The sequence below is a fragment of the Garra rufa genome, chromosome 2 (assembly GCF_049309525.1).
Source record: "Garra rufa chromosome 2, GarRuf1.0, whole genome shotgun sequence".
Classification (NCBI taxonomy): Eukaryota; Metazoa; Chordata; class Actinopteri; order Cypriniformes; family Cyprinidae; genus Garra; species Garra rufa.
This window is the reverse complement of record NC_133362.1, coordinates 9,214,617-9,241,776: the sequence shown is the minus strand read 5'-3', so window position 1 is coordinate 9,241,776 and position 27,160 is coordinate 9,214,617. Positions and strand designations below refer to the sequence as shown.

Here is a 27,160-nt window from a genome sequence, read left to right as displayed (position 1 = left end):
GTTTATCCAGAATATAGGCCTTCAAGCGTTTCGTTCGGAATGAATCAGTTCTACGTAACGTAAGCCTTTTGAATCTCGACGTTTTCGTTAAATTCACCACACAAACCAAGTTTAAACTTTTCGTGAATACATGTATTTAGTGTGGGTTGTATTATACTTTACCTTGTGTCATTTTGTTCGTGGTTTTTGAGGATAAGGACACCGTCTGTTTATCCATCGTGATATAGGCCTTCAGGTGTTTCGTTCGGAATGAATCAGTTTTTGAGTGAATCTTTTAAGTGAACGAATCGGATTTGAATGTTTCAAATGTTGTAACTTTAATGGTAGAACAAATTAATTTAATCTTTAGTCAAAATACAAAATAATAATTATAACTTTAAAAAATTAAAATTTAATGTTTTATGTTTTGTGCAAATGTGCAATTTGGTGCAGATGTACTTATCAATATGGCAAATAGTTTGATTCAATTCTGATAGTTTGTAAATATATTTTATTTTTATAACGGTATAAACAGACTACTTACATAAAATGCATATAAATATGTCAGTTAATAAATGTGACCCTCAGGACAATATTTGGCCGAGTTACAACATTATGAAAATCTGGAATCTGAGGGTGCATAATAAATCTAAATATTAAGAAAATCGCCTTTAAAGTTGTCCAAATGAAGTTCTTAATAAATATTACCACAAATTAAGTTTTTATATATTTATGGTAGGAAATTTACAAAATATCTCCATGGAACATGATCTTTACTTAATATCCTAATGATTTTTGGCATAAAAGAAAAATCGATAATTTTGGCCCATAGAATGTATTGTTGGCTATTGCTACAAATATATACCTGTGCTACTTAAGACTGGTTTTGTGGTCCAGGGTCACAAATATTCTTAGTAAGATGATATTTAAATGCTTAGTTTTATGAACAAAGCTTTTCAGATGAACACATAAATGTTTCTCAAAAGTCTGATATATACTGAATCACAAGTTCTTTTGGTCCACTTAGTGTTCATTTTAAAATATTACTAACAATATAAGTTATTCCTCTGTTAACTTAAAAAATATACTTAAAGGCCTTATACTTGTTAAAAAGTTTGAAATAACATGGGACAGAAGTCATGTAGAAGATAATGAACAAGTTTTTTTTTTTAAGTTTTGATCAGTTTGATAATTTATAGATCTACGAAACTTGCATATCAAATAAAATACAGTAGACCTAGGTTTTATAAAGTTAAGCCAGTATTTTCAGCATAGTACTGGCAACCCACTTAACCACATCCTGTCTGTCTGTCTCCATCTTCCTTAAGCCCTTGGGGAAGTCTCTTGATTGCGGCGAGGAAGTTTGATAGGGTGCGTCTGTTCCCGGTTGCATAATGAAGGTGGCATTATGGTGTCACTCACCCTTCCGTGTCTGATTGAAAATCTGTATTTATTAAATCTCCTCAGAGAGGGAAGCATGTTAATATATAATTTAACTAAAGAGTGTCGTTCACACTCTCCATTTGCTTCATTGTCTCGCCATCACTTGACAATAAATCAGCCCCAATTCTAGCTTACAATATAACAAAACTCATAAAATATTAATTTGTGAGCATCCTGAACAGTGATTCTAATTTGGAGGGTTCCAAGTCAGTGCTATTGTGGTTCAGAGAAAGCAAGAAATAAAAAAAAATAAAAAAATGCTAATTGTGAATAATAGAATGTAACTACATAATATTGCTTTAGATGGCAAAATAAAGTTTTTCCATTAAAAAAGGAGAAAAAACATGAACAAAACTGTTCAAAAATAAAAGTAAATGCATACATTTATGTCTATGCAGTTCATGGTAATATGCATACACAAGATCTTTTATATAATAAACACTTGTAAGATAGTAAGTCTAATAAATAAGACTGTACTGTAAAAATGATTTGGTCTGTAATAATTTTATTATTATGGTTTTTATAGTTCTCAGAACATAATAAAATAAGTGCATGTGACAATCATTGTTAAATTCACCATCATGTTCAGCTCAAGTTTTTTTTTTTTCATTATAAATATAAAGAGTTCTTTTTTCTTTTTTTTTAGCAGCAGCACGTAACCTTGAGAACCCATCCTTATAAGATGAGCATCTCAAGTGTGTCTTGTCATACTTCTGCAAATAAGTAGCACTGAAAAAACATCCATAGTCTATGTGTGCGGAGATGTGGAGGGTTTTTGGAACATCAGGCCCTGTGGATTTGAGTTCTGGGAGCTGCTTTCTGGTTTGGGCTGATCTGGTCCAGGACTTCCTTCTTTAGCAACCGTGTCCACCTGTGCAGGGCACTCAAAGTGAACGCAGTGAAACACCTAGTGGAAACAGCATGAGGAAAAAAGTGCATTAGGTTTATATTGCTTATTGATTGACAAATACTGCATGTGTAATTTGATATGCAACCGGATGAATAATCATCTTATCTCAATATAATTTGATGAACGCAGCATTATAGGAATAGGTCACCCCAAAATATTTTTTTTTCCTGAAAATTCATGTACCCTCAGGCCATCCAAGATGTAGATGAGTTTGTTTCTTCAACAGAAATTTAGCATTACATCACTTGCTCATCGATGGATCCTTTGCAGTGAATGGGTGCCGTCAGAATGAGAGTCCAAACAGCTGATAAAAACATCACAATATTTCAAAAGTAAATTTCAAACTATTGCTTTCTGCTCAAACACGACTCCTATATATATATATATATATATATAATATTGCTTTCACTAGTTAAAAAGTCACATCTCTTCTGAATTAGGAGAGAAATGTGCACATATGAATTTTTTACTGAATGAATCATTATGAATTAATATTTTAGCCAGGAACAAAGGTTTGACATTAAAGGAGTAGTTCACTTTCAGAACAAAAATTTACAGATAATGTACTCACCCCTTTGTCATTAAAGATGTTCATGTCTTTCTTTCTTCAGTCGTAAGGAAATTATGTGTTTTGAGGAAAACGTTTCAGGATTTCTGTCCATATATTGGACTTCTATGGTGCCCCCGAGGTTAAACTTCCTTTTCTAAACAAAAAAACAACAATTTATATACTTTTTAACCTCAAATGCTTGTCTTGTCTAGCTCTGTGTGTACTCTCTGTGTGCAGAAATTGAAAAGTATAACTGTTTTTTAGAAAATAACCCATTGTTTCGCTAGATAAGACCCTTCTTCCTCGGCTGGGATCATTTGGAGCACTTTGAAGCTGCATTTAAACTGCATTTTGGAAGTTCAAACTCGGGGGCACCATAGAGGTCTATTATATAGAGAGAAATCCTAAAATGTTTTCCTCAAAAAACTATTTCTTTACGACTGAAGAAGGAAAAACATCTTGGATGACAAGGGGGTGAGTACATTATCTGTACATTTTTGTTCTGAAAGTGAACTAATGCTTTAAAAACACCTTAATGATGGACTTGTTTCTTACAAACACAAAGCTTTTCACTTCACAAGACTTTAACTGAAGGTCTGGAGTAAGTGTGGATTACTTTTGGATTATTGTGATGTTTTTACCAGCTGTTTGGACTCTAATTCTGACGGCACCCATTCACTGCAGAGGATCCATTGGTGAGCAAGTCATGTAATTCTAAACTTCTCAGAATCTGTTCAATGAAGAAACAAACTCCTCTACATTTTGGATGGCCTGAGGGTAAATTTTCAGTGAGTTTCAATTTTTGGTTGAACTTCTGCTTTAACGTCAAGCTGTATAGAGTCACAGAAAGTCCTGTGAGAGTGTTCACAGAGGTCGTTCACCTCATTAGCTGTGTTGTGAGTTCCCACAATGCGAATAAAGGATGCAGGCTGTCTGTCAAACGTCAGAGTCTGCCATGACCTGGAAGAATTACATGCAAGAACCAACTTACAATTATATATGAACACTGGGAACATAAGATATAAAAATTATAAAGCAAGCAAATAATGAGATAATAAAAAACAGCATTCACTGACCTGCACGCCATCTTAGTGCAATCTATGACTCTGACCCAATGTTGCTGGTTTGTAGACAGCTCCACATAATAACTATAGCTCCTCTCATCACAGTCCCATAACAGCAAGCTATAAACACATAGATTTAATGAGAAAGATAGAGTCAGCATGTCTTACTCACGTCACCTCCTTTTCTTTCCTTTTAACTAAGACAAAGACCTCAATGATCAAAAGGCATATTGAGGGTAAATGCAAAATGCAAAAACATAAATTCTGAATGTCTAGAAACTGTGCAAAGTAAAAAAAGAAAAAGAAAAGGCAAGCCAGACTATAATAAATAAAGGTTAATTTGCAATGAGAATAAATCTGGTTTATTCTCCCACTACTTATTCTTGTTTATAAACCCACCACAATATGTTTTGTTACCAGAAGTTCATGAAAATTTAAAAAAGGCATAACTCACCCTTTTTTTGTCATGCATGTACAGTACTATCAATTTTTCTATTAAGTCTAATTATGCTATGTTAATTATTTAGCATTTCACTGGGCCTCTGCAATTCACAGTGGTATTAATCGGGTTTGATTTTGATCTAAACTTGAATTTTAGTTGTTTTATAAAAAGATTTTAGTTTATAGTTTTAGCAGATATTGTCTAAATCATAATTTTAGCAGTAGGACTGTTATTCAGTTTTGTGTTAACATGTACACTACCAGTCAAAAGTTTTTGGACAAAGATTTTTAATGTTTTTTTAAGAAGTCTCTTCTGCTCACTTTTCTAGAAGTGTCTAAATCATTATTTCAGCAGTAGACTCATTTCAGTCTCTAGTTTTGTGTTACCATGTATAATGTTTAAGTCTTGCAGCTACGTTTTTAGCCCTGTTTTCTTCCATTTACTGTGCTTTTGTATCCACTGTTATTAGATTTGAGTGTGTGGCAGAGCAGGTTTTTGGAAAATAATTGATTCCATTTCAGTTTGTTCCACGCACTATTGTACGTGCAAGTCACATGGACCACTTTTATGTAATTTCTGAGCTGGACAGAGTCTGTGACGTTAATTTATTATCATCTAAACATTATCGTTTGTGTTCCACCAAAGAAACTCATACAGAATCGACATGAGAGTGAGTAAATCGTGCTGAAACCTGAACATAAGCTCTCGTACCGCATTGAGCCCAGCATGTACGGCTGAGCGAGCTGAATAACGATGGCTCCAGAGCCCAGCTGGTGGCAGGTGTATCCCGAGTCCCAGTCATAGTGGCTGGTGTCCCCGTTCAGCAGGGCGTTTCTGCAGCGACTCACACCCTCTATTACACTAGCACACGCCTGCACGGTTGCTACATTCTCTGTGGGAACTGCAGGGAGACATGGGATGAGTTTCAGCAGACCAGCTGATATGTGAGAAATGTCCTGAAGTTAGGAAAACTACATTACCCAGCAGGTCTTTCTCCAAGGTGAAAGGTCGTTGTGTGAACATGCACTCCAGAGCCACCGAGTGAAACACTTTGTTGACGGTGTTGTGTGTTCCCACAACACGAATAAACCTGCATTCACAAAAAACAAAACACACAAACACAGACAACAGTTAGCAACACAACATTTGTTAGTAGTGCATTTCTTTGACATGCCATCTGGGACATCCTAAACTTTTCAGAGATACAGTGGTGGCCAAAATGATTAGAACACTAGTATTTTCACCAGCTATAATGGTTTTAAGTTAGTTAAGTCTATCTTTTGCTGTAGTGTGTCAGTAGGAAATAACAGTTTACAATTCCAAACATTGATTTTGCTATTAATTGTAATAATCCAGTGAGATTTTTGTTTGCACAAGTCTGACAACAGCCAGTGCTCCACACAGAGATCTGATCTTATCATCATCTAGTAGTCTGTCTGGAATGACATGAAGAAACAGAACAAGCTGAGACAGACTAAATCCAGAAGAACTGTGGCAACATCTCAAAGATGCTTCAAGAAACCTACCTGCAAAGCTACAGTACTGTTAAAGGTTTTAGGCACTTGTGTAAAAATGCTGTAAATTGAGAATGCTGTCAAAAATAATGTCATAAATAGATTTTCTTTATCAATTAACTAAATTAAATCAACATTTGGTGTGACCGCCCCTTGCGTTTAAACCAGCTTTTGCCCTAGTTTTTCAGGTAGCTTTGCAGGTAGGTTTCTTGAAGCATCTTGGAGACGTTGCCACAGTTCTTCAGGATCTAGTCTGTCTCAGCTTGTTCTGTTTCTTCATGTCATTCCAGACAGACTGGATGATGCTGAGATCAGATCTCTGTGTGGAGTACTGGCTGTTGTGCAAACGAAAAACTCACTGGATTATTACAATTAATGGCAAAATGAATGTTTGGAAATATAAACTAATATTTCCTACTGACACTACAGCAAAAGATAAAAATAACTGACTTAAAACCATTTTTAGCTGGAGAAAATACTAATTTTAATTTAGTTGAGTCTTGATGTTTTCAGTAGAGGACATAGTACAACATTATTTTTCAAAAGATAAAAAAAATGTTTCCCAAATTAAATCTTGGGAACCAAAGTCTACTTGGTTTTTGTGTAACGAACTTCTACCTGCAGACTCGTGCTTGGAAATACAGATGCTGCCAGGAGCGGCACAGGAACTTGGAGTGATCCACCACACGTACCCAGTCCAGCTCATCCATAGATACCTCAATGTAGTACGAGTATGACCTGCAGACAAGAAAGAGCAATAAAATGCTGTGCATGGTACATAACAATTTTGTATACTCAAAATAAGCCACACAAAGACATGTGTTTTGTATCCAAAGCTATCATATCACATATAGGCTACTTTTATGATTCCATTTGAGGTCTTTTTGGAGCTTATCGGTATCTATTCTCATTTCCTTTAAAGGAGACCTCTTATGATCCTTTTTACAAGATGTAATATAAGTCTTAGGTGTCCCCAGAATGTGTCTGTGAATTTCAGCTCAAAATACCCCACAGATCATTTACTTTATGTGACCCTGGACCACAAAGTAAGTAGTACGGGTATATTTGTAGCAATAACCAGAAATACATGGTATGGGTCAAAACTATAGATTTTTCTTTTATGCCAAAAATCATTAGATAGTAAATATATATTTAGATTACCGCTTTTTAATAAGTTAGTTATGTATAGGTTTTTAAAAATTATTCTTATTTCGAGTGTTGTATGGTTATATTAGTTTATTTATGTAGCACCATGGTCCTGCGAGACATGACATTTCGTTCCACTGTATGTCCACACACGTAGAGGAATGACAATAAATCTCGACTTGAGTTGACTTGACAGATCATGTGCCATACAGACATTTTGGAAATTCCCTACTGTAAATATATCAAAACCTAATTTTTGATTAGTAATATGCATTGCTAATGCTAAAAACTTCATTTGGTCAACTTTAAAGATTTTTTTATACCCCGCCCCTTTCCAGAATAGAGCTCCGCTCTTACAGCTCCTAACTCAGATACTCAAAAAAAAACATCTGTTTGGTTTTGATTATCATGTCGATCATGCTGAAATCATGCGCTTTAAGTAGTTTAAACTTCTTATATATGGTTTTCTGAACACACACATCTGAAGCAAGCACACAGAAAGTGTGGTATGTGAGTACTAAACTAGTTCTCTTTCGTGTCTTATTGCACTTAAACTGTGAAACACATACGTTTGTTAAAAACACACAGAAGTTACAAAAACAGTCGGTTATGTCTGTGAAGGTAAATAGCTGGGAAAGAAATTACATGTTTATATTAGATCTGTGCGGCAGCAGCATAATATACAGTACATAAATTAATAAATCGACTGCTCTCTTGTCTTCTCTGAGGCTGGGACTCTAAATAGTGTTCTGTGCTCATCTGTGCAGCCAACAACAAAACAGTTAGCATGCTTCGCTCAAACTTTTGCCATGGCAATAGAACTGGTATACCGTTGTTACTTGCAAAAACAAAGTGGTGGCATCGTGGGTGGAAACATGCAGATTAAGTAGCGGTAATATTATAATAACTTCCTATTCTATGTCACATAGGGAGCGAAATCTGAGCGGCTCATTTTTTTCACAAGCTTGCAGAGAAAGGCTTAACAAAAAATTTACTGGGTTGTTCTTTTAGTTGCACTTTATTTTACAGTACATGTACTTACAGTGTATCTATCTAAGAAAGTTCTGGTAATATAAGGTAACTAAATGGGGTGAGGTTAGGTTTAGGGGTAGGTTCAGGGTTAGTACCTACTTATTACCTAGTTATTGTAATAATTATAATAAGTACATAGTATATACATGCGGAAAAGGACAGTAAAATAAAGTGCTACTGTTCTTTTTCACATTTTCTGGGTTGGTAGATGCACCAGGGACCTGATTATAGCACTTAAACACAGAAAAAGTCATTTTCATGATGTGTCACGTTTAATTATATGACAAAGAGAAGCATGGAGAATCTCTTTTTGGGTTTAGAAAGACATAAGGGTGAATAAATGTTGACAACTGCCATTTCTTGAGTGAACTATCCCATTACGGTTGCATTACCTGCTGTCCTTGTCCCACAGCAGCAGACGTATGTGGTTGATGATGGAGGGTTGACCCAACCGAACCTGGATGCCAGCGGCCCGTCCCTCTTCTTCTATGGGGTGTCTTGAGAAGCCATGGTCCAGATCATAGTTCTGGGTGTCTCCATCCAGAAGAGCTGACTTCATCTCACCCTTCACCACCGCAGCACCGTGTTTCATAGTGGCAATGTTCTCCTCTGGGACTACAACGCACAGAGCACAGCAGTGGAAACGTTTTATCACACCGAAACAGACTTTTTCAATCGTTGCAGTTGCGCAGTTTCGATTTCTGGTCTCGGGATTTGACTCTGCTTGCCATCTGATGTATCAAAACACACATCATTTTGTTTCTTTCCCATACATTAAAATGTGATACAAATCATACATTTTTACCATGATTTACAGAAGACACACACTAAAATGTCATTTAGTGTAACAATAGTATAACATATAACAAAATATCTTGTCAGGCATATTTAGAACTAGAACCATTAGATGTCATTAAGACTTGACACAGTGCTGCCCCCAAAAACAATATAATGACATTTGGTCACACTTTATTTAAAGGTCAAATTCTCACTATTAACTACGAGCTGCGTCTCAATAAACTCCTGCTGCTTATTAATAGTTAGTTAAATAGTTTGGTATAGGGTAGGTTTAAATGATCTAAATGTATTTTAATAAGCACAGATCAGAATAAGTATGATGTTTCATTTTTACATAAATGTTTGAAACATTAAAGCAGACACTTCACTTGCATTTAATATGATTGCATATGTACACTACCAGTCAGATTTTTCTGCTTACCAAGTCTGCATTTATTTGATCTATAATACAGCAAAAAAGCAGTAATATTTAAAATAATTTTAATGAAAATGTTCATTATAAAAAGGTTAAAAATATAAAAAATTGTTATGACTGAAAGAATTGCATTTTTAGTTCAATTAGTTCTCTTTCTAATGCAGTGTTCATGTTTGACTGTATTATAAACCAATCAAACAAACAAAAAACTTGGCAAATAATAAAAAATAGTCTTTGATAATCTCATATTATATATTAAAATCCACAACCTGAAAAGGCAAAGACAAATATGTGCAAAAACAACTAGAATTGACAAGCCCTTCTAAAGAGAGCAGTGCATCCATCTAGTGGTTAAAATATGATATTGCTTGATAATTATGCTCACTACACCACCAGATGGCACCAATCTGACTTCAAAAAATTGTTTTCTATAGGCCAGGTCTCAACTTTAAACTGAAATACAGTATTAATTAAAAAATAATAAAAATTACATATATAAAAAAAAATTCTATTATATTCAATGGGAAAAAATAGATCATATTTTTTGCATAAATATTCATTATTATCATAAAATTCTCTCAAAACACCACAGAAAAAAAGAAAAAATATTATTGAACAAAAATACATTTGATTGATTTTACTGAAGAAGAAAAAAAAAATGATTTCAGGGGTCCGGTCACTTTTCAGTGTGACTGGAAAACGAAGAACCCCAGAGGGTTAAAAAACATCACTGTTCAAAAACCTTTGACTGGTAGTGTATATAAAATCACTTTTGGCATTCAATTTGATGCAGACACCAAACTGGAATCTCATCTTTGACCTATGCATCTACATACTAATAAGCAGAGAGAAGTAAACGCACTGAGCATGCCACGATAGTTGAGGTCCATGTCTCTGCTCTCGGACCGTGTCTGTATGGCATCTAGCAGGTCGTCCGGGCTGAGGAGACCCGAGGGACGAACAACATTCAGCATTTCAGAGAGGGTCATCAGGGGCAGTCGCACTGATGACATCACTTCCTTTGCCTCTGGGCTATCGCCGTTGTGACACCAGCGACAGAGGGCCTGAAATATCTCCCTCTCACTTGCAGCGAAGGAATCTCTCCTCACAACAGTCAACAGGGCAGACTGCAGAAAGAAAAAAAAAGAGGAAAAAGCTATTTTATTTATTTAATCTTAATTATTTGTTTTAAAATTGACATATTTTCTATCACTCACCTTTGAAAGTGTGAGAAAGTCATCTGACTTTAACACTTCAGTGGCGTTACGGTCCATGTAGGCCATGCAGGCCTCACCAAGCCCGGTCAGACAGTACAGACTAGCCACGTTGAACACCCGACAGACGTTTCGTGTGCTCAATAAAGTGCGGAGGAACTCGCATATGGAGCCTTCTAGTGGTTGGAGGCCGTAGCGGTTTGCCAGCCCCAGGAAATCTAATAGAGTATCTTCTCTGGCTTCACTCAGGGTGGCTCTGCCTGTGTACAGGTACCGCAGTAACATGGAAAAAGCCTCGGCCTGTGTTTCCTCCAACCGAACTTCCGCCTGGTCCCGGGACTCTTTAAGCCCTCCATAAAGCAAAGCCCTGAGGAGTGGAAACCAAAGACAAAGAAAAAAGAGGTTGAGACGAAGCAAGAATTTCAAAATGTGTCTCATTAAAATGTGTAACAAAACGACTTTGTAACTTTGTGTAGAAAACAACATTTGTGGATATTGTTGAAATATCTGCATTAAACTCTCTTTTTAAAGAAGAACGGCTTGTAAAGTAGAATTAATTCACAGTAAAACATTCGCTTTCTGAATTGATAATTATATCTTAATGCATAAAAAATGTAGGTAATGCTTTCAATAATGTTCAAAGTGGACATGAACTAACGATGAAAAATTCTAAAGCATTTCATTTGAACATTTACTAATACATTATTCAAATTAAAAGTTGCAATGTTTTTATTTAATCGACCTACACTACCAGTCAAAAGTTTTTGAACAGTATATGATTTTTAATGTTTTTTAAAGAAGTTTCTTCTGCTCACCAAGCCTGCATTTATGTGATCCAAAAACCAGCAAAAGCAGTAATACCATGAAATATTTTTACTATTTAAAATAACTGCTTTCTATTTGAAAATATTTTAAAATGTAATTTATTTCTGTAATCAAAGATACATATTCAGCATTATTATTCCAGTCTTCGGTCTCTTTCAAAATCATTCTAATATGCTGATTTGCTGTTCAAGAAACATTTTTATTATTATTATTATTATCAATATTTAAAACAGTTGAGTACGTTTTTTCAGGATTACTTGATGAATAAAAAGATCCAAAGATCAGCATTTGTCTAAAATAAAAAGCTTTTGTAACATTATACAGTATACCATTCAAAAGCTCGGAGTCAGTATGAGAAATGATAGAAATTAATACTTTAACAAGGATGCTTTAAATTGCTTAAAAGTGACTATTAATATATTTCAGAAAGATGCTGTTCTACTGAACTTTCTATTCATCAAAAAAACCTGAAAAAATTCTACTCGGCTGTTTCCAACATAATAACAATATTAAATGTTTTTTGAGCAGCAAATCAGAATATTATAATGATTTCTAAAGGATCGTGTGACACCGAAGACTGGAGTAATGATGCTAAAAGCTCGGCTTTGATCACAAGAATATATTAAATTTTGAAATATATTCAAATCGAAATCAGTTATTTTAAATAGTAGAAATATTTCACAATATAGCTGTTTTTGCTGTACTTTGGATCATATAAATGCAGGCTTGCTAAGCAGAAGAGACTTAGGTTAAGCAAATCTTTAGCGCAATTTATTAACAAATTTATGCATCATATTTGTCACAATATTTCTCTGAATGTTTACAACTGCACAAAAATTTGCTTACAAAGAGGAAAAGGCATGTGTTTTATAGAATGACCCGGTTTCACTATGGTTTCTGTTCCTATCATAAGTTATTTCACTCAAGAAACACTCCAAAAGACATGCAACATATCTCAAAGAATAACCTGAAATACTGGCAGCGGGCCGCCAGAATGACTCTGTGTGCAGGAAAGCGCTTCTCTTCCACCACGAAGGTGACATCGCTGTACTCTTCACCAGGAACTAAAGCACCGAGCTGCTCTGACAGGAGATGGAGGTGGTCGATCTCAGACGCGGAGCTCATCGGCCGTAGAGGATGACTGTCACTCATGATCACTGCTGGAGAACACCTTCAAACCACAATCATAAAGAACAAAAAACATTTGATTTTTTTAATAAACACTTTATCAAATTAACATGTACACTACCAGTCAAAAGTTTTTGAACAGTAAGATTTTTTATGTTTTGTAAAGACACTGCAAAAACAGTAAAGTTTTGAAATATTTTTATTATCAAAAAGAACTGTTTTCTATTGGAATATATTTTAAAATGTCATTTTTTCCTGTGATTTCAAAGCTGAATTTTTAGCATCATTACTCCAGTCACATGATCCTTCAAAATCATTTTAATATTCTGATTTGCTGAGCATTTTTGAGCATCCTAGCGAAATAAAAGTATTAACTACTTTCCCAAAAAATAAATAAACAATACTGACTCCAAGCTTTTGAATGGTATAGTGTATAATGTTACAAAAGCTTATTATTCCAGATAAATGTTAATTTTTGGATCTTTTCATTCATTAAAGAATCCTGAAAAAAAATACTCAACTGTTTTAAATATTGATAATAATAATAAAAAATTCTTAAACAACAAATCTGCATATTAGAATGATTTCAAGTACCATGTGACACTGAATACTGGAGTAATGTTAGTGAAAATGTATCTTTGATCACAGAAATAAATTACATTTTTAAATATATTTACATAGGAAACAGTTATTTTAAATAGTAAAAATATTTCAAAATTGTACTGTTTGTTGTACCTTGGATCAAACAAATGCAGGCTTGGTGAGCAGAAAATACTTTTTTAAAAAACATTCAAAATCTTTTGACTGATAGTGTATGTATATTAATTAGTTAATTAAATGGTCTGAACATACATATATGTGACCCTGGAGCACAAAACCAGTTTTAAGTCGCTGGGGTATATTTGTAGCAATAGCCAAAAACACATTGTATGGGTCAAAATTATTGATTTTTCTTTTATGCCAAAAATCATTAGGAAATTAAGTAAAGATCATGTTCCATGAAGATTTTGTGTAAAATTCCTACTATAAATATATCAAAATGTAATTTTTGATTAGTAATATGCATTGTTAAGAACTTAATTTGGAGAACTTTAAAGGTGATTTTCTCAGTATTTTGATTTTTTTGCACCCTCAGATTCAAGATTTTCAAATAGATGTATCTCGGCCAAATATTGTCCTATCCTAACAAACCATACATCAATAGAAAGCTTATTTATTGAGCTTTCATATGATGTATACATCTCAGGTTTGTAAAATTTTACCTTATGACTGGTTTTGTGGTCCAGGGTCACATATGGATATGTAATATAAGATAGGAACATCCAGTAACAAAATATGATTATATGTCCTGACACAAACAAATATTTATGCCACTAAACAAACATAAATTTAAAACACCACGACATCATTCGGTGTCAGTCACGAGATGAATAATAAGACCATGTATTGCTCTATTTTCATTCAAAACAATAAAATAATAGTAGTAGTGTTACTACATTAGGTGTGATGTTGTCGTCGAGAAAACTGACTCATAACGAGAATATGTCTGATCCTTCAGACATGAAACCAGTAACACTCACCCGCACTAATACAGATTTAAATGGTCTCCGGCTAAAGCAGAATGAAAAGGTAACTTTCTTGATTCCAGTCAAATATATCATAAACATTAAATAAACATGCTAAGAAACACTAATCTATCTGTTCCAATGAAAAATATCCCTACCGGATGTTTTTAAGTGTCTTGTACGTTAAGTGTTAATGTTGCAGCGCCTCCAGTGGACGGATGCGGAATAATGTCTTTTCCGCCTCCGGGGCGAGAGCTCAGGAAGTTCTGCATTTCAAGACCTTTCAGAGGTATTTGCACTTTCATTGACCTACTATTATAGTTTTTTATTAATATGAGTTAGTTTTTATTTTGTATATTTTCAGTTAGTTGTTTTGTCATTTCTATTAGTTGTTTTTATTTCTGAAGTATCGTGTGACACTGAAGACTGGAGTAAAGATGCTGAATATTTAGCTTTGATCACAGAAATAAATTACATTTTAAAATAATTTTTAAATAGAAAACCGTTATTTTGAAAAGTAAAAAATATTTAAAATTTTACACCAGCATTTTAGTTTCACTGAGTTACTGTTATAGATTTTTATTAATATGAATTAGTTTTTTATTTTGTATATTTTCAGTTAGTTGTTTTGTCATTTCTATTAGTTGTTTTTATTTCTGAAGTATCGTGTGACACTGAAGACTGGTGCAATGATGCTGAAAATTTAGCTTTGATCACAGAAATAAATTACATTTTAAAATATTTTTTAAATAGAAAACAGTTATTTTGAAAAGTAAAAAATATTTAAAATTTTACACCAGCATTTTAGTTTCATTGAGTTACTGTTATAGATTTTTATTAATATGAGTTAGTTTTTATTTTGTATATTTTCAGTTAGTTTTGTCATTTCTATTAGTTGTTTTTATTTCTGAAGTATCGTGTGACACTGAAGACTGGAGTAAAGATGCTGAAAATTTAGCTTTGATCACAGTAATAAATTACATTTTAAAATAAACTGTTATTTTGAAAAGTAAAAATATTTAAAATTTTACACCAGCATTTTAGTTTCACTGAGTTACTGTTATAGATTTTTATTAATATGAGTTAGTTTTTATTTTGTATATTTTCAGTTAGTTTTGTCATTTCTATTAGTTGTTTTTATTTCTGAAGTATCGTGTGACACTGAAGACTGGAGTAAAGATGCTGAATATTTAGCTTTGATCACAGAAATAACTTACATTTTAAAATATATTTAAATAGAAAACAGTTATTTTGAATAGTAAAAATATTTAAAATTTTACACCAGCATTTTTGTTTCATTGAGGTAATATTATAGTTTTTTTTATTAATATGAATTAGCTATTTTGTATATTTTCAGTTAGTTGTTTTGTCATTTCTATTAGTTTTTTTTTTATTATTATTAAATCAAGTCTAAATTGGAATTAAGATTTTTTTTAATTAAGAAATTGCACTGGCAGCTAACAGATTTTTTATTTATTTTTTACATTTTATTGTATTTTAGTTAATATTTATTTCAAGTAACAAACATTTTTAATAGGATTTGTTTACATAAGTATAACTAAACTAAACTATTTGTTTTCTCAAATCTATAATGCTTTACATCTATTTATACCTGAAATATAATGGGACAAATGAAGAATTGTAACAGTCAAAAAGAAATTATAATTTTTTTCAGGAGTCTTCAAGAGTGGCTTAAATAATTGTATATATATATTTATTTATTTATGTATTTCATTTTTTTTTCTAGTGGGTAGAGGACACTATAGTTTATGTAAGTGAGGATAGCAAAATAAAAGTAAACTGTGACATATTACACCCAAAAAAATGACAATACAGTGGACTACCAACTAAAAATTTGATTTGACACTTTGCCCTGTGTTTTGTGACATACCTTTTTATCAAAGTTAACTGATTAATTAGTTCTGACAGTTTAAATCTTGAGTTCTTGTCATATTTTATTACCATTTTCTAGCAAATGAACTGTGATAATGTGAAAAATGTTGAAGGTGTCTGAATAAATTTTGGTTTGACTGTAATTAATTTGTAATTATCAAGATGAATTTGTTCTAACAGTTTAACTCTGAGCTCTAGTCATATTTTATTACCATTTTCTAAATTATAAATCAGTGTTAACAAGCTAAACCTCAGTGTTTCATTGTTCTTACCACATAAAAATTCTAATTCTCTTTTGTTCTCTTTTTCACTTTTTCTTTGTGACAAAAACCTGAACAGCTCTAAAATTAACTAAATGTATTCTTTTTCTTATCAGCTTCTCAATAGAATGAATACGGATGTTACCAACTGCCTGCTTCTCATAACACAAATCCAGACACTGGTTGGATTGTTGCCTAGCAAGATTCTTTATTTTGACCAACCCCATTTTGTAACCACGCACAAGCATTTCTAAACTTTTGCTACAGCCAACTATGCTTGTAGTCACATTTTAATGCTGATCAGCTGTTTGAGCATTTCATCTCCTTAAATCTGGTTCAGTTTTAAAACCACGTGTTCAGACATGTTCAAACACGCAAAGTATGAACGCATACAAATCTTAGTGTTTTTTAGTAACATAGCAATATTCCTGAAACAAATGTACTAGAGGCTACAAAAAAGCGACACAAAAATACTTGCTTTGCTTTATTTTAACAAACAAAGCTAGGGTTTTAGGTTTTGACTCTATTGAGGCCTGCATCAATTCAAAAAATATTTTATTTTAGTAATGTAAACTCGTAGGCTTAGACTCTAGAGGACTGCATTGTTTCAAAAAATAAATGTCAAATTATTTTGTTACACTGTTATATTTAACCAAACTGATGTTTAACACTGTCGCTGTCATGTTGAAGATTGTCAGTCTTCATTATGCACTGCTTTGCATGCTGTCCACAAAGCAATCCCTTTCTGATCACCCAACTGTTCTTGATTTTCATAACTAGATCAGGTCACAGTATTGCAACAGTCTTTAAGAGGTGATGGACACCATGTTGTTGGGGCTGAGAATCTCAATCCAGTAACCATCAGGATCCTGAATAAAGGCCAGGCCCTTCATTTTACCTGCAAGAGAGACACAACTGAATAAATAAACAGCAAGTACTTCTGTACATTTATTTCAAGGACATTCAGTCTTTGGAAACCACACAAGGTTATTTAGCTTTTTTAATCTAAATAAAAAGGATCTGGAAGCAGTATGTACAGTGCCTTGCAAAAGTATTCATACCCCTTCATTTTTTTCACATTTCGTTTTGTTGCAGCAATATGTTAAACTGATTTAAATTAGTTTTCCCCCACATCAATTTACACTCCATACACCATAATAATAACAAAGCAAAAAAAAAAAAACAGATTTGCACATTTTACAAATGTTTTAAAAATAAAACCCTGAAATAAGTACATTGCATAAGTATTCATACCCTTAACTCAGTACATAGTTGAAGCACCTTTGCAGCCTCAAGTCTTTGTGGGTATGATGTGACAAGCTTTGCACATCTGCATTTGGCAATTATCTGCCATTCTTTGCCTCACCTTTTCACCTCTCAAGCTCTGTCAGCTTGGATGGGGGCTGGCAGACATTTTCTAGAGTCCTAGTTGTTCCAGTCGTCTTCCATTATGGATAATGCTTCTGTGAACCTTCAATGCAGCAGATTTTTCTTCCCTAGATCACTGCCTTAAGTCTGTCACTGAGCTCTACAGGCAGTTATCTTGACCTCAGGACTTGGTTTTTGCTCTGATATGCATTTTCAGCTGTTAGACCTTTTCTGAGAGGTGTGTGCCTTTCTAAATCATACTCATTCAAATGAATTTGCCACAGTTTAACTCCACTCAAAGTGTAGTAACATCTAGAAGCAATATGAATGCTCCTGAGCTAAATTTCGAGTGTCCCAGAAAAGGGTAGGAATATTTATTTCTAATAAATTTGCAAAGTTGTTACAAACCTGTTTTGTGCTTTGTCATTATGGTGTGTGAGATGTAGATTGATGTGGGGAAAAAAAGTAATTTAAAGCAGTTTAACATAATGCTGCAACATAAAATCTACCAAAAAAAAAAGGAGTAGGAATACTTTCGCAAGGCACTGTACACAGAAAATGTGCATACTGTGCACAGTATGCATATTATATAACTCAGAAAAGGTTAAAGTAGTATGACAGTATGCTATTGAGAACAGTCACAGCAACATGCAAATATCCACCTTATTTTTCAATGCGGAAGTAAGCCTATGGGCAGCTATAGGGAAGTAATGTGAAGAATAACAAAACAAGTGCAGCAAACAAACCAGTGTGTTCATAATTTAAAAAATGCATTACAGGGTTCGACAGTGCGATTCGCATTTGCGACTGAAAACTACTACGTGCGACTATGAACAAATATTTAGGAGCACCATGTGCGACTGTCCCAATCTGCATATTTGTGTTTGTGCTCAGGGGAGCTTCTAAGTGTTTTTGCAACGTTGAGTAATGTATCACGGATATATCTCATGAATCCTTTCATAAACAAAGTGTAAAGAGAGTAAGAGATTATTAGTAGAGTAATAAGAGATTGATTGTGCAGTATAGAGAGCTTCCTTGATTATAATAGAGCTTTGTGAGATCGCAAACTAAGATGACTGACAGCTTTTAATAATTTTAAGGGAGTTTGTAAACGAGATATTGCTTTAATACAACAGGTAAATAAACAAGAAGTTATTATTAGGTGACTTACATTGTCTGACTATAACACTTTTGCCTGATTTTGTTCCGTTTTGTCATCAAAAGTAGTCTGAAACAGTCACAACTGAGCCGCTGCGCATCTCCACTCAAACACAGCGGTGTTTCGTTTATGAATGAACGTGCGTTTTTAAAGGAATCTAGTGAAATGATTCAATTTCCCATTCATAAAAACAGTCACTTCCTTTATTCCTGAATGAAGCAGCCGTTCGAATGAATCAAGTGAATGAATGATTCAGTAATTAAATCAGTGTCTTGCCGCCACCTGCTGGCAGATCTTTTCAGTTATTTAAATCATTTAATATTTCTGTTTTCAAAATGTTATATTTAAAACATTAATCTCAACATGAATTTATGAATTTGATTGCACTCATGCCACCCCTGAGCCTAATTAAACATATGAAAAGGTAAAAACTAAATTCCCTGTAAATCACTTTAAGGAGTCAAATATCACCTCGTAATGGGATTTTAATTTAATTTTGTTTAGAATGTGCTCTTGAAATTTTGACTGTGCTCCTGACAAGAAAAGTAAGCCTAGAGCCCTGCATTAAAAGAATATGGTAAGACACACCAATTTGCAATATCATTTGCATAATATTTTGTACAGCTAAAAATAGCTGGGCGTGGATGAGCCCAGAAGCTAGACCCATAAAATTTGCAAATGGCCACACCTGCCCTTATGAAAAATAAAGTGGTTTAAAAATCCAAAATTCACAAATTCTGTGACACTGAAATAGTTTCTTGCAGGTGGAGAAACATGTGATTAAAATAAGCACATAGAATAATTTAAAAGATTACCATCATCAGGCTTTTTTACAAAGGTCACTCCATTCTCTTCAAACAGCTTACAGGCAGCATAGACATCCGGCACAGCAATTCCAATATGGCCTAAGATAAAATTAATATTTTTTCATATTCTAGGTTAATAATGTAATATCTAGTACTATATTTTCACATATTTACAATGATTTTGCTGTCAATATAAAATAATTCATGAAAAAAAATATAAATATATAATGTCACAATGATTTTAATGCACTTTTTATTTGAACATTTCATTTCCTAATGACTTTTGAGGTTTCACAATCCTTCCTAGTTTTGTGAAATCACAAGTATTGGAGTGTTGCAAAAGATGCTTTATTTACATCTCAGATGTAAACATTAATAGCCAAAATGGCAGAGGAAATAAGTGTGAATTTGAATAGTGTTCATTATCATTCAAAAAATGTTCATTGAATTCTCTATGTGGCATTTTTTAAAGTAATAAAATGTTAAATGCAGTTTAAGTCAAAAGTTTGCATACACCTTGCAGAATCTGCAAAATGTTAGTTTACCAAAATAAGAGGGATCATAAAAAAGGCATGTTATTTTTTTTTATTAAGTACATAAAAGATGTTTAGATATAATCCACAAGAGAGAATGATAGTTTAATTTATTTGTGTTTTTTTTTGTTTAGTGATAGTTGTTCATGAGTCCCTTGTTTGTCCTGAACAGTTAAACTCCCTGCTGTTCTGCAGAAAAATCCTTCAGGTCCCACAAATTCTTTGATATTTCAGCCTTTTTGTGTATTTGAACCATTTCCAACAATGACTGTATGATTTTGAGATCCATCTTTTCAACTGATGGACTCATATGCAACTATTACAGAAGTGTTCAAACGCTCACTGATGCTTCAGAAGGTAAAACAACTCAGTTGTCCTCAGTGTAAAAAAAGATGGATCTCAAAATCATACAGTCATTGTAGGAAAGAGTTCAAATACACAAAAATGCTGAAAAACCAAAGAATTTGTGGGACCTGAAGAATTTTCTGATGAACAGCAGGCAGTTTAACTGTTCAGAACAAACAAGGGACTTATGCACAACTATCACTAAACAAAAAAAACACAGCTGTGGATCATTCAGGGAACAATACAGTATTAAGAATCAAGTATATGTAAACTCTTGAACAGGGTCATTTTTTTATAAATTCAACTATTTTCTCTTGTGGACTATATGTAAACGTCTTTCATGTGAAATATCTTATTCAGGTCAGTACCAAATAAAAAACAGCATGCATTTTGTATCATCCCTCTTATTTTGGTTAAATAACGAGCATTTTGCAGATGGCTCAGTGGACAAGGATCAAAATACATAGATATATCTTAATGACATTTACATCTACTGTATCTATCTACCTCTTTCTCTCTCTGTATATATTAGCTATATAGTCCAGCCTGACTATGACAGAGTGAAATGGTGTCGTGTAAGTTATACTTACCAAAGCCTCTTGGGTCTGAGTTGCCGTTGTGGTAAGACTGGGTGTCATCTGTCTCCGAGCCCCAGTTACTGATAAAAAGAGAACAGACAAATGAGAAATACAGAATGGCACATAAAAACAGCCTCAAACTTTGGACTGCTGTTTAAAAGTTTAGTATTACAGGATTTACACCAACATAATTCAGATCTTAAAGAAGTTGTTCACTTCAAGAGCAAAAATTTACAGATGATGTACTCACCCCCTTGTCATCCAAGATGTTCATGTCTTTCTTTCTTTAGTCATAAAGAAATCATGTTTTTTGAGGAAAACATTTCAGGATTTTTATCCATATAGTGGACTTCTATGGTACCCCGAGTTTGAACTTCAAAAATGCAGTTTAAATGCAGCTTCAAACAATCCCAAATGCGGTTGTAAACGATCCCAGTCGAGGAAGAAGGGTCTTATCTTGCGAAAATCTTTTTTTTTTTATTACAATTTATATACAGTCGTGACCAAAAGTTTTGAGAATGACACAAATATTAGTTTTCACAAAGTTTGCTGCTAAACTGCTTTTAGATCTTTGTTTCAGTTGTTTCTGTGATGTACTGAAATATAATTACAAGCACTTCATACGTTTCAAAGGCTTTTATCGACAATTACATGACATTTATGTAAAGAGTCAGTATTTGCAGTGTTGGACCTTCTTTTTCAGGACCTCTGCAATTCGACTGGGCATGCTCTCAATCAACTTCTGGGCCAAATCCTGACTGATAGCAACCCATTCTTTCATAATCACTTCATGGAGTTTGTCAGAATTAGTGGGTTTTTGTTTGTCCACCCGCCTCTTGAGGATTGACCACAAGTTCTCAATGGGATTAAGATCTGGGGAGTTTCCAGGCCATGGACCCAAAATTTCAACGTTTTGGTCCCCGAGCCACTTAGTTATCACTTTTGCCTTATGGCACGGTGCTCCATCGTGCTGGAAAATGCATTGTTCTTCACCAAACTGTTGTTGGATTGTTGGAAGAAGCTGCTGTTGGAGGGTGTTTTGGTACCATTCTTTATTCATGGCTGTGTTTTGGGCAAAATTGTGAGTGAGCCCACTCCCTTGGATGAGAAGCAACCCCACACATGAATGGTCTCAGGATGCTTTACTGTTGGCATGACACAGGACTGATGGTAGCGCTCACCTTTTCTTCTCCGGACAAGCCTTTTTCCAGATGCCCCAAACAATCGGAAAGAGGCTTCATCGGGGAATATGACTTTGCCCCAGTCCTCAGCAGTCCATTCACCATACTTTTTGCAGAAGATCAATCTGTCCCTGATGTTTTTTTGGAGAGAAGTGGCTTCTTTGCTGCCCTTCTTGACACCAGGCCATCTTCCAAAAGTCTTGGCCTCACTGTGCGTGCAGATGCGCTCACACCTGCCTGCTGCCATTCCTGAGCAAGCTCTGCACTGGTGGCACTCCGATCCCGCAGCTCAATCCTCTTTAGGAGACGATCCTGGCGCTTGCTGGACTTTCTTGGACGCCCTGAAGCCTTCTTAACAAGAATTGAACCTCTTTCCTTGAAGTTCTTGATGATCCTATAAATTGTTGATTTAGGTGCAATCGTAGCCACAATATCCTTCCCTGTGAAGCCATTTTTATGCAACGCAATGATGGCTGCACGCGTTTCTTTGCAGATCACCATGGTTAACAATGGAAGAACAATGATTTCAAGCATCACCCTCCTTTTAACATGTCAAGTCTGCCATTCTAACCCAATCAGCCTGACATAATGATCTCCAGCCTTGTGCTCCTCAACATTCTCACCTGAGTTAACAAGACGATTACTGAAATGATCTCAGCAGGTCCTTTAATGACAGCAATGAAATGCAGTGGAAAGTTTTTTTCAGGATTAAGTTAATTTTCATGGCAAAGAAGGACTATGCAATTCATCTGATCACTCTTCATAACATTCTGGAGTATATGCAAATTGCTATTATAAAAACTTAAGCAGCAACTTTTCCAATTTCCAATATTTATGTAATTCTCAAAACTTTTGGCCACGACTGTACTTTTTAACCTCAAACGCTTATTTTGTCTTGCTGTGCCTGAACTCTGTTTTTTCTGGTTCAAGACATTTAGGGTATGTCGAAAACTCTCATCTTATTTTCTCCCTCAACTTCAAAAATAACTGCAGAAGTACGACCCAGTGTTTGCAAAGTAAACATGTAAAGAAGTTTAAACACCCTTAACGAAAAAGGTAAAACAGCGATGTAGGACGATTTTGAAGTTTGAGGGAGAAAATAAGACGAGAGTTTTTCAACGTACCCTAACTGCCTTGAACCTGAAAAAACAGAGTTCAGGCAGAGCAAGACAAAACGAGCGTTTGAGGTTAAAAAGTATATAAATTGTAATTAAAAAAAAATAAATAAAAATAATTGTTTCGCTAGATAAGACCCTTCTTCCTCAGCTGGGATCGTTTACAACTGCATTTTGGATGTTCAAACTCGGGGCACCATAGAAGACCACTATATGAAGAAAAATCCTAAAATGTGAAATAATTTCTTTACGACAGAAAAAAAAAGAAAGACATGAACATTTTGGATGACAAGGGGGTGAGTACATTATCTGTACATTTTTGTTCTGGAAGTACATGCTCCATGCTCAACTTGCATGGATTTTAAATGGCTGATGCTAATATCTAAAGACCAGGAAGGTTTTAATGTGTTTTTAACAGCACAAACACACACTTACTGTGTGAGCTCTATAGTGGCCCGACGGGAGAACGTCCAGGCCGTCCTCTCCTTCACATCAGCAGGGATCTCTTTCTTATCCTCATAACCCAGAAAATACAGGGTGAATCGCATGGAGGGGAAATCAAACTTCTGTAAAAGCCTACAATGAAACATAAACATTAAAATACTTCATTGCATCAGCAAATGATTGTTGACTGATAAAGCCATTCTCATTCTTTTTCTCCATGCATTTTCATTTACAAATGTACAATGCCTGACAAGAAGTAAAAAGCATTTTGTCATTTCTACCTGCCTAACACATTTGGATATTACAAACTAATAAAAGTATCAAGACTGAATTCACATTTGTAGTAGAGAAAAAGTTATCTCACGTCATTCCCAGTATACGTGTGTAGAAATCCAGGGATTTAACCGGATCCTTAACTCGCAGCATTGTCTGCTGCATCATGAAGTCCTACAGCAGTGACATAAGTAACTTTCAGTAAAAATAAGACAGATAACGTGATGAAAAATGATAAACAGCGGCATCCAAAAGGTTACCATTTTGAAAAGTAACATAAGATTATTAATAGAATTCAAAAATGCAATATTCAAATAATGCTTATATATATATATATTACCATATTCAAATTATTCAAAAGATGTCATTCTTTGATCTCTAGCAGCTCTGCACTATAATTGTGCACTAAAATTTGTTTAAGATTATTTATGACATGACTTTTCCAAGAATAAACAAAAAGTATTAAAATTTCCTGATATTACCAGGTTTTCCATGATAAAAAGATCAACTTCGAGTGTTCCTAGTAGTATTTATATGTACAGGTATGTGCCAAAAAATGTGAATATCAAGGGAAAGTCAAGGGATAATTTGTTTCAAAAAGTGAAACTTTTATGTTATATTAGTTCACTGCACACAAAGTGAAATATTTCAAGCCTTTATTTGTTTCAATTTTGATGATTATGGATTAAAGACAAAAAAAAACTAATCCAGTATTTCACAAAATTAGAATATTTCATGAGACCAATAAAAAAAGGATCTTAAACACATGTTGGCCTTTTGAAAAGTGTGTTAATGTACTGTATTATGTCCTCAGTACTTTGTTGGGCCTCCTTTTGCACTAATTCCAGTATCAAGGCGGCGTGCCTTTGAGGCGATCAGTCTTTGACACAGTTGAGGTGTTATGGTAGCCCAAGTTGCTTTGATATTGGCCTTCAGCTCGTCTGCATTCTGGGGTCTCTGTTCCCTCATTTTCCTTTTGACAATACCCCATAGATTTTCAATGGGGAGAGCTTGCCGGCCAATCAAGTACAGTTATTCTATGGCTATTAAACCAGGTACTGGTAGTTTTGGCCTTGTGGGCATGTGCCAAATCCTGCTGGAAAATAAAAGCATCATCTCCAAAAAGCTTGTCAGCAGCAGGAAGCATGAAGTGCTCTAAAATTTCCTGCTAGACAGCTGCGTTGTCTTTTATAAAGGCCACAGTCAATGGACCCACACCAGCAGATGACATGCTCCCCAAACCATCACTAACTGTGGAAACTTCACACTGGACTTTAGGCAGCTTGACTTTTGTGCCTCTCCAGTCTTCCTTCGAGACTCTGGGACCTTGATTTCCAAATGAAATGGAAAATTTGCTTTCATCAGAAAACAGGACTTGGGACCACTGGGCAACAGACCAGTACTTTTTCTCAGTAGCCCAGCACAAACGCTTCTGACGTTGTTTTTGGTTCAGGAGTGGCTTGACGCATAATCAGCTTAAAAAAAAAAAAAAAAAGCTTTTTGGAGATGATGATTTTATTTTCCAGCAGGATTTGGCACCTGCCCACAAAGACAAAACTACCAGTACCTGGTTTAATAGCCATAGAATAACTGTACTTGATTGGCCGGCAAGCTCTCCCCATTGAAAATCTATGGGGTATTGTCAAAAGGAAGATGAGGGAACAGAGACCCCGAAATGCAGACGAGCTGAAGGCCAATAAAGCAACTTGGGCTACCATAACACCTCAACTGTGTCAAAGGCTGATCGCCTCAATGCCACGCCGCCTTGATGCTGGAATTAGTGCAAAAGGAGGCCCAGCAAAGTACTGAGGACATAATACAGTACATTAACACACTTTTCAGAAGGCCAACATGTGTTTAAGATCCTTTTTTTATTGGTCACATACATTATTCTAATTTTGTGAAATACTGGATTTGTTTTTTTTTGTCTTCAATCCATAATCAATCAAATTGAAACAAATAAAGGATTGAAATATTTCACTTTGCATGTAGTGAACTAATATAATACAAGTCTCTGTCTGTGACACTGAAAGAGCCACAGGTCAACATTTCATCTGTGTAGAATGTCAAAGGTCACTCTAGTAACTTATAACAATCTGCATTACACTAAGAATCAAGTCTATATTGATTTTCATTTCCATATGACTCAGCAATACAGCACTTACACCCGATTTCTACAAAGTCATCTGACAAACTAACAGAGACTTGGAGATGCAGATAATTCTCTGTAAAATAACATCGATATCACAGAGATGTTACGAATCGCAAAGTTTGCCTGCAGTAGTGAGAGTTAGAGAAGAGAACAGGGAAATGAACGACGATATTCGTGTCTGATTGACAGGTCTCGCCCTAGTCTTAGACTCAAATGCGGCGTCTTACTTTAGTGATGGGGTTTCCTTCTTTACACGCAGCGGCAGCTGCTTCATTCGTCAGCCCTTGGTCGGTCATTTTTCGGTGCGTTTCGGCTTGGTGGTCACTTGGCGGCTGACACTTCGGCGGAAAGACACCACGCAGGGGGCGTGGCCAGTGTGCTGGCGTCAGCGGCCTGACGCAATTGTGGGAGGGGCGATGAAATAATCAAGTTGCTGTTATTTCACTCTCTTTCCAGCAGAGAACACTACCAGTCAAAGAATTTATACTCTTTGCTACCAGTCAAACGTTTTTGAAGAGTGACATTTTTAATGTTTTTCCAAAGTACAGGAAAAAACTGTATTAATAATAATAATATTCTGATTTGCTGCTCAAAAAACATTTATTATTATGTTGAAAACAGCTGAGTAGATTTTTTTTTTCAGGTTTCTCTAATAAGAAAGTACAGAAGAACAGCATTTATCTAAAAACTCTAAAATAGATATCTATACCATTATAAAAAGCATCCTTGCTAAATAAAAGTATTCAGTTCTATAATTTAGTTTTACCTCTAAGACCAATAAATGGACTTAAATGGCCTTGAGTGGCTTATTGCTTTAATAAATATCAAAGATGACAGGGAAATGGTAACAAAAACAATTTTATTGGCTAAAATACAAAGCAGTTAATGCAAAATATTCTCTAATATTCTAAGCTGTTATCAAACTCTAAACAGCAATACTGGAGATTGCTTTGACTTTCCTACTTGCTGGAAATTTTAACACAATTTTAGTCATCAACTCCTTCATGGGAAGTGCATCAGTCACGCTT

The 27,160-nt window shown here is 34.7% G+C and overlaps 2 protein-coding genes across 2 annotated transcripts; both read right to left on the bottom strand.

Annotated features, from left to right (window-relative positions):
- Positions 1-1,922: 1,922 nt before the first annotated feature.
- On the bottom strand, positions 1,923-14,195 carry btbd9 (BTB (POZ) domain containing 9). Its single transcript, XM_073834850.1, has 11 exons — positions 14,041-14,195; positions 12,300-12,503; positions 10,511-10,874; positions 10,156-10,420; positions 8,473-8,695; positions 6,521-6,640; positions 5,369-5,478; positions 5,100-5,289; positions 3,959-4,066; positions 3,764-3,842; positions 1,923-2,329 (listed from the first exon to the last, which is right to left on the bottom strand). Exons 2-11 carry the CDS (start codon positions 12,482-12,484, stop codon positions 2,171-2,173), a joined length of 1,803 nt encoding a protein of 600 aa, XP_073690951.1. The 5' UTR covers positions 12,485-12,503; positions 14,041-14,195; the 3' UTR covers positions 1,923-2,170.
- Positions 14,196-16,361: 2,166 nt separating this feature from the next.
- On the bottom strand, positions 16,362-26,494 carry glo1 (glyoxalase 1). Its single transcript, XM_073834849.1, has 6 exons — positions 26,360-26,494; positions 24,072-24,154; positions 23,699-23,839; positions 20,980-21,047; positions 19,521-19,610; positions 16,362-17,076 (listed from the first exon to the last, which is right to left on the bottom strand). The coding sequence occupies exons 1-6, from the start codon at positions 26,426-26,428 to the stop codon at positions 16,985-16,987; spliced, it is 543 nt and encodes a 180-aa protein (XP_073690950.1). The 5' UTR covers positions 26,429-26,494; the 3' UTR covers positions 16,362-16,984.
- Positions 26,495-27,160: the final 666 nt, after the last annotated feature.

Bases quoted from the DNA above. Each gene is read 5' to 3' on its own strand.
- btbd9 (XM_073834850.1), bottom strand. From the start codon at position 12,484: ATGAGTGACAGTCATCCTCTACGGCCGATGAGCTCCGCGTCTGAGATC. The intron at 10,875-12,299 runs GTTATTCTTTGA...TCCACTCCTCAG, and splicing joins GCCCGCTGCCAGTATTTCAG to GGCTTTGCTTTATGGAGGGC. The intron at 8,696-10,155 runs GTGCGTTTACTT...TGTGCGTTGTAG, and splicing joins CAACTATCGTGGCATGCTCA to TCCCAGAGGAGAACATTGCC.
- glo1 (XM_073834849.1), bottom strand. From the start codon at position 26,428: ATGACCGACCAAGGGCTGACGAATGAAGCAGCTGCCGCTGCGTGTAAA. The intron at 23,840-24,071 runs GTGAGATAACTT...GTTTCATTGTAG, and splicing joins ACACGTATACTGGGAATGAC to GCTTTTACAGAAGTTTGATT. The intron at 19,611-20,979 runs GTAAGTATAACT...ATTTTATCTTAG, and splicing joins CTCAGACCCAAGAGGCTTTG to GCCATATTGGAATTGCTGTG.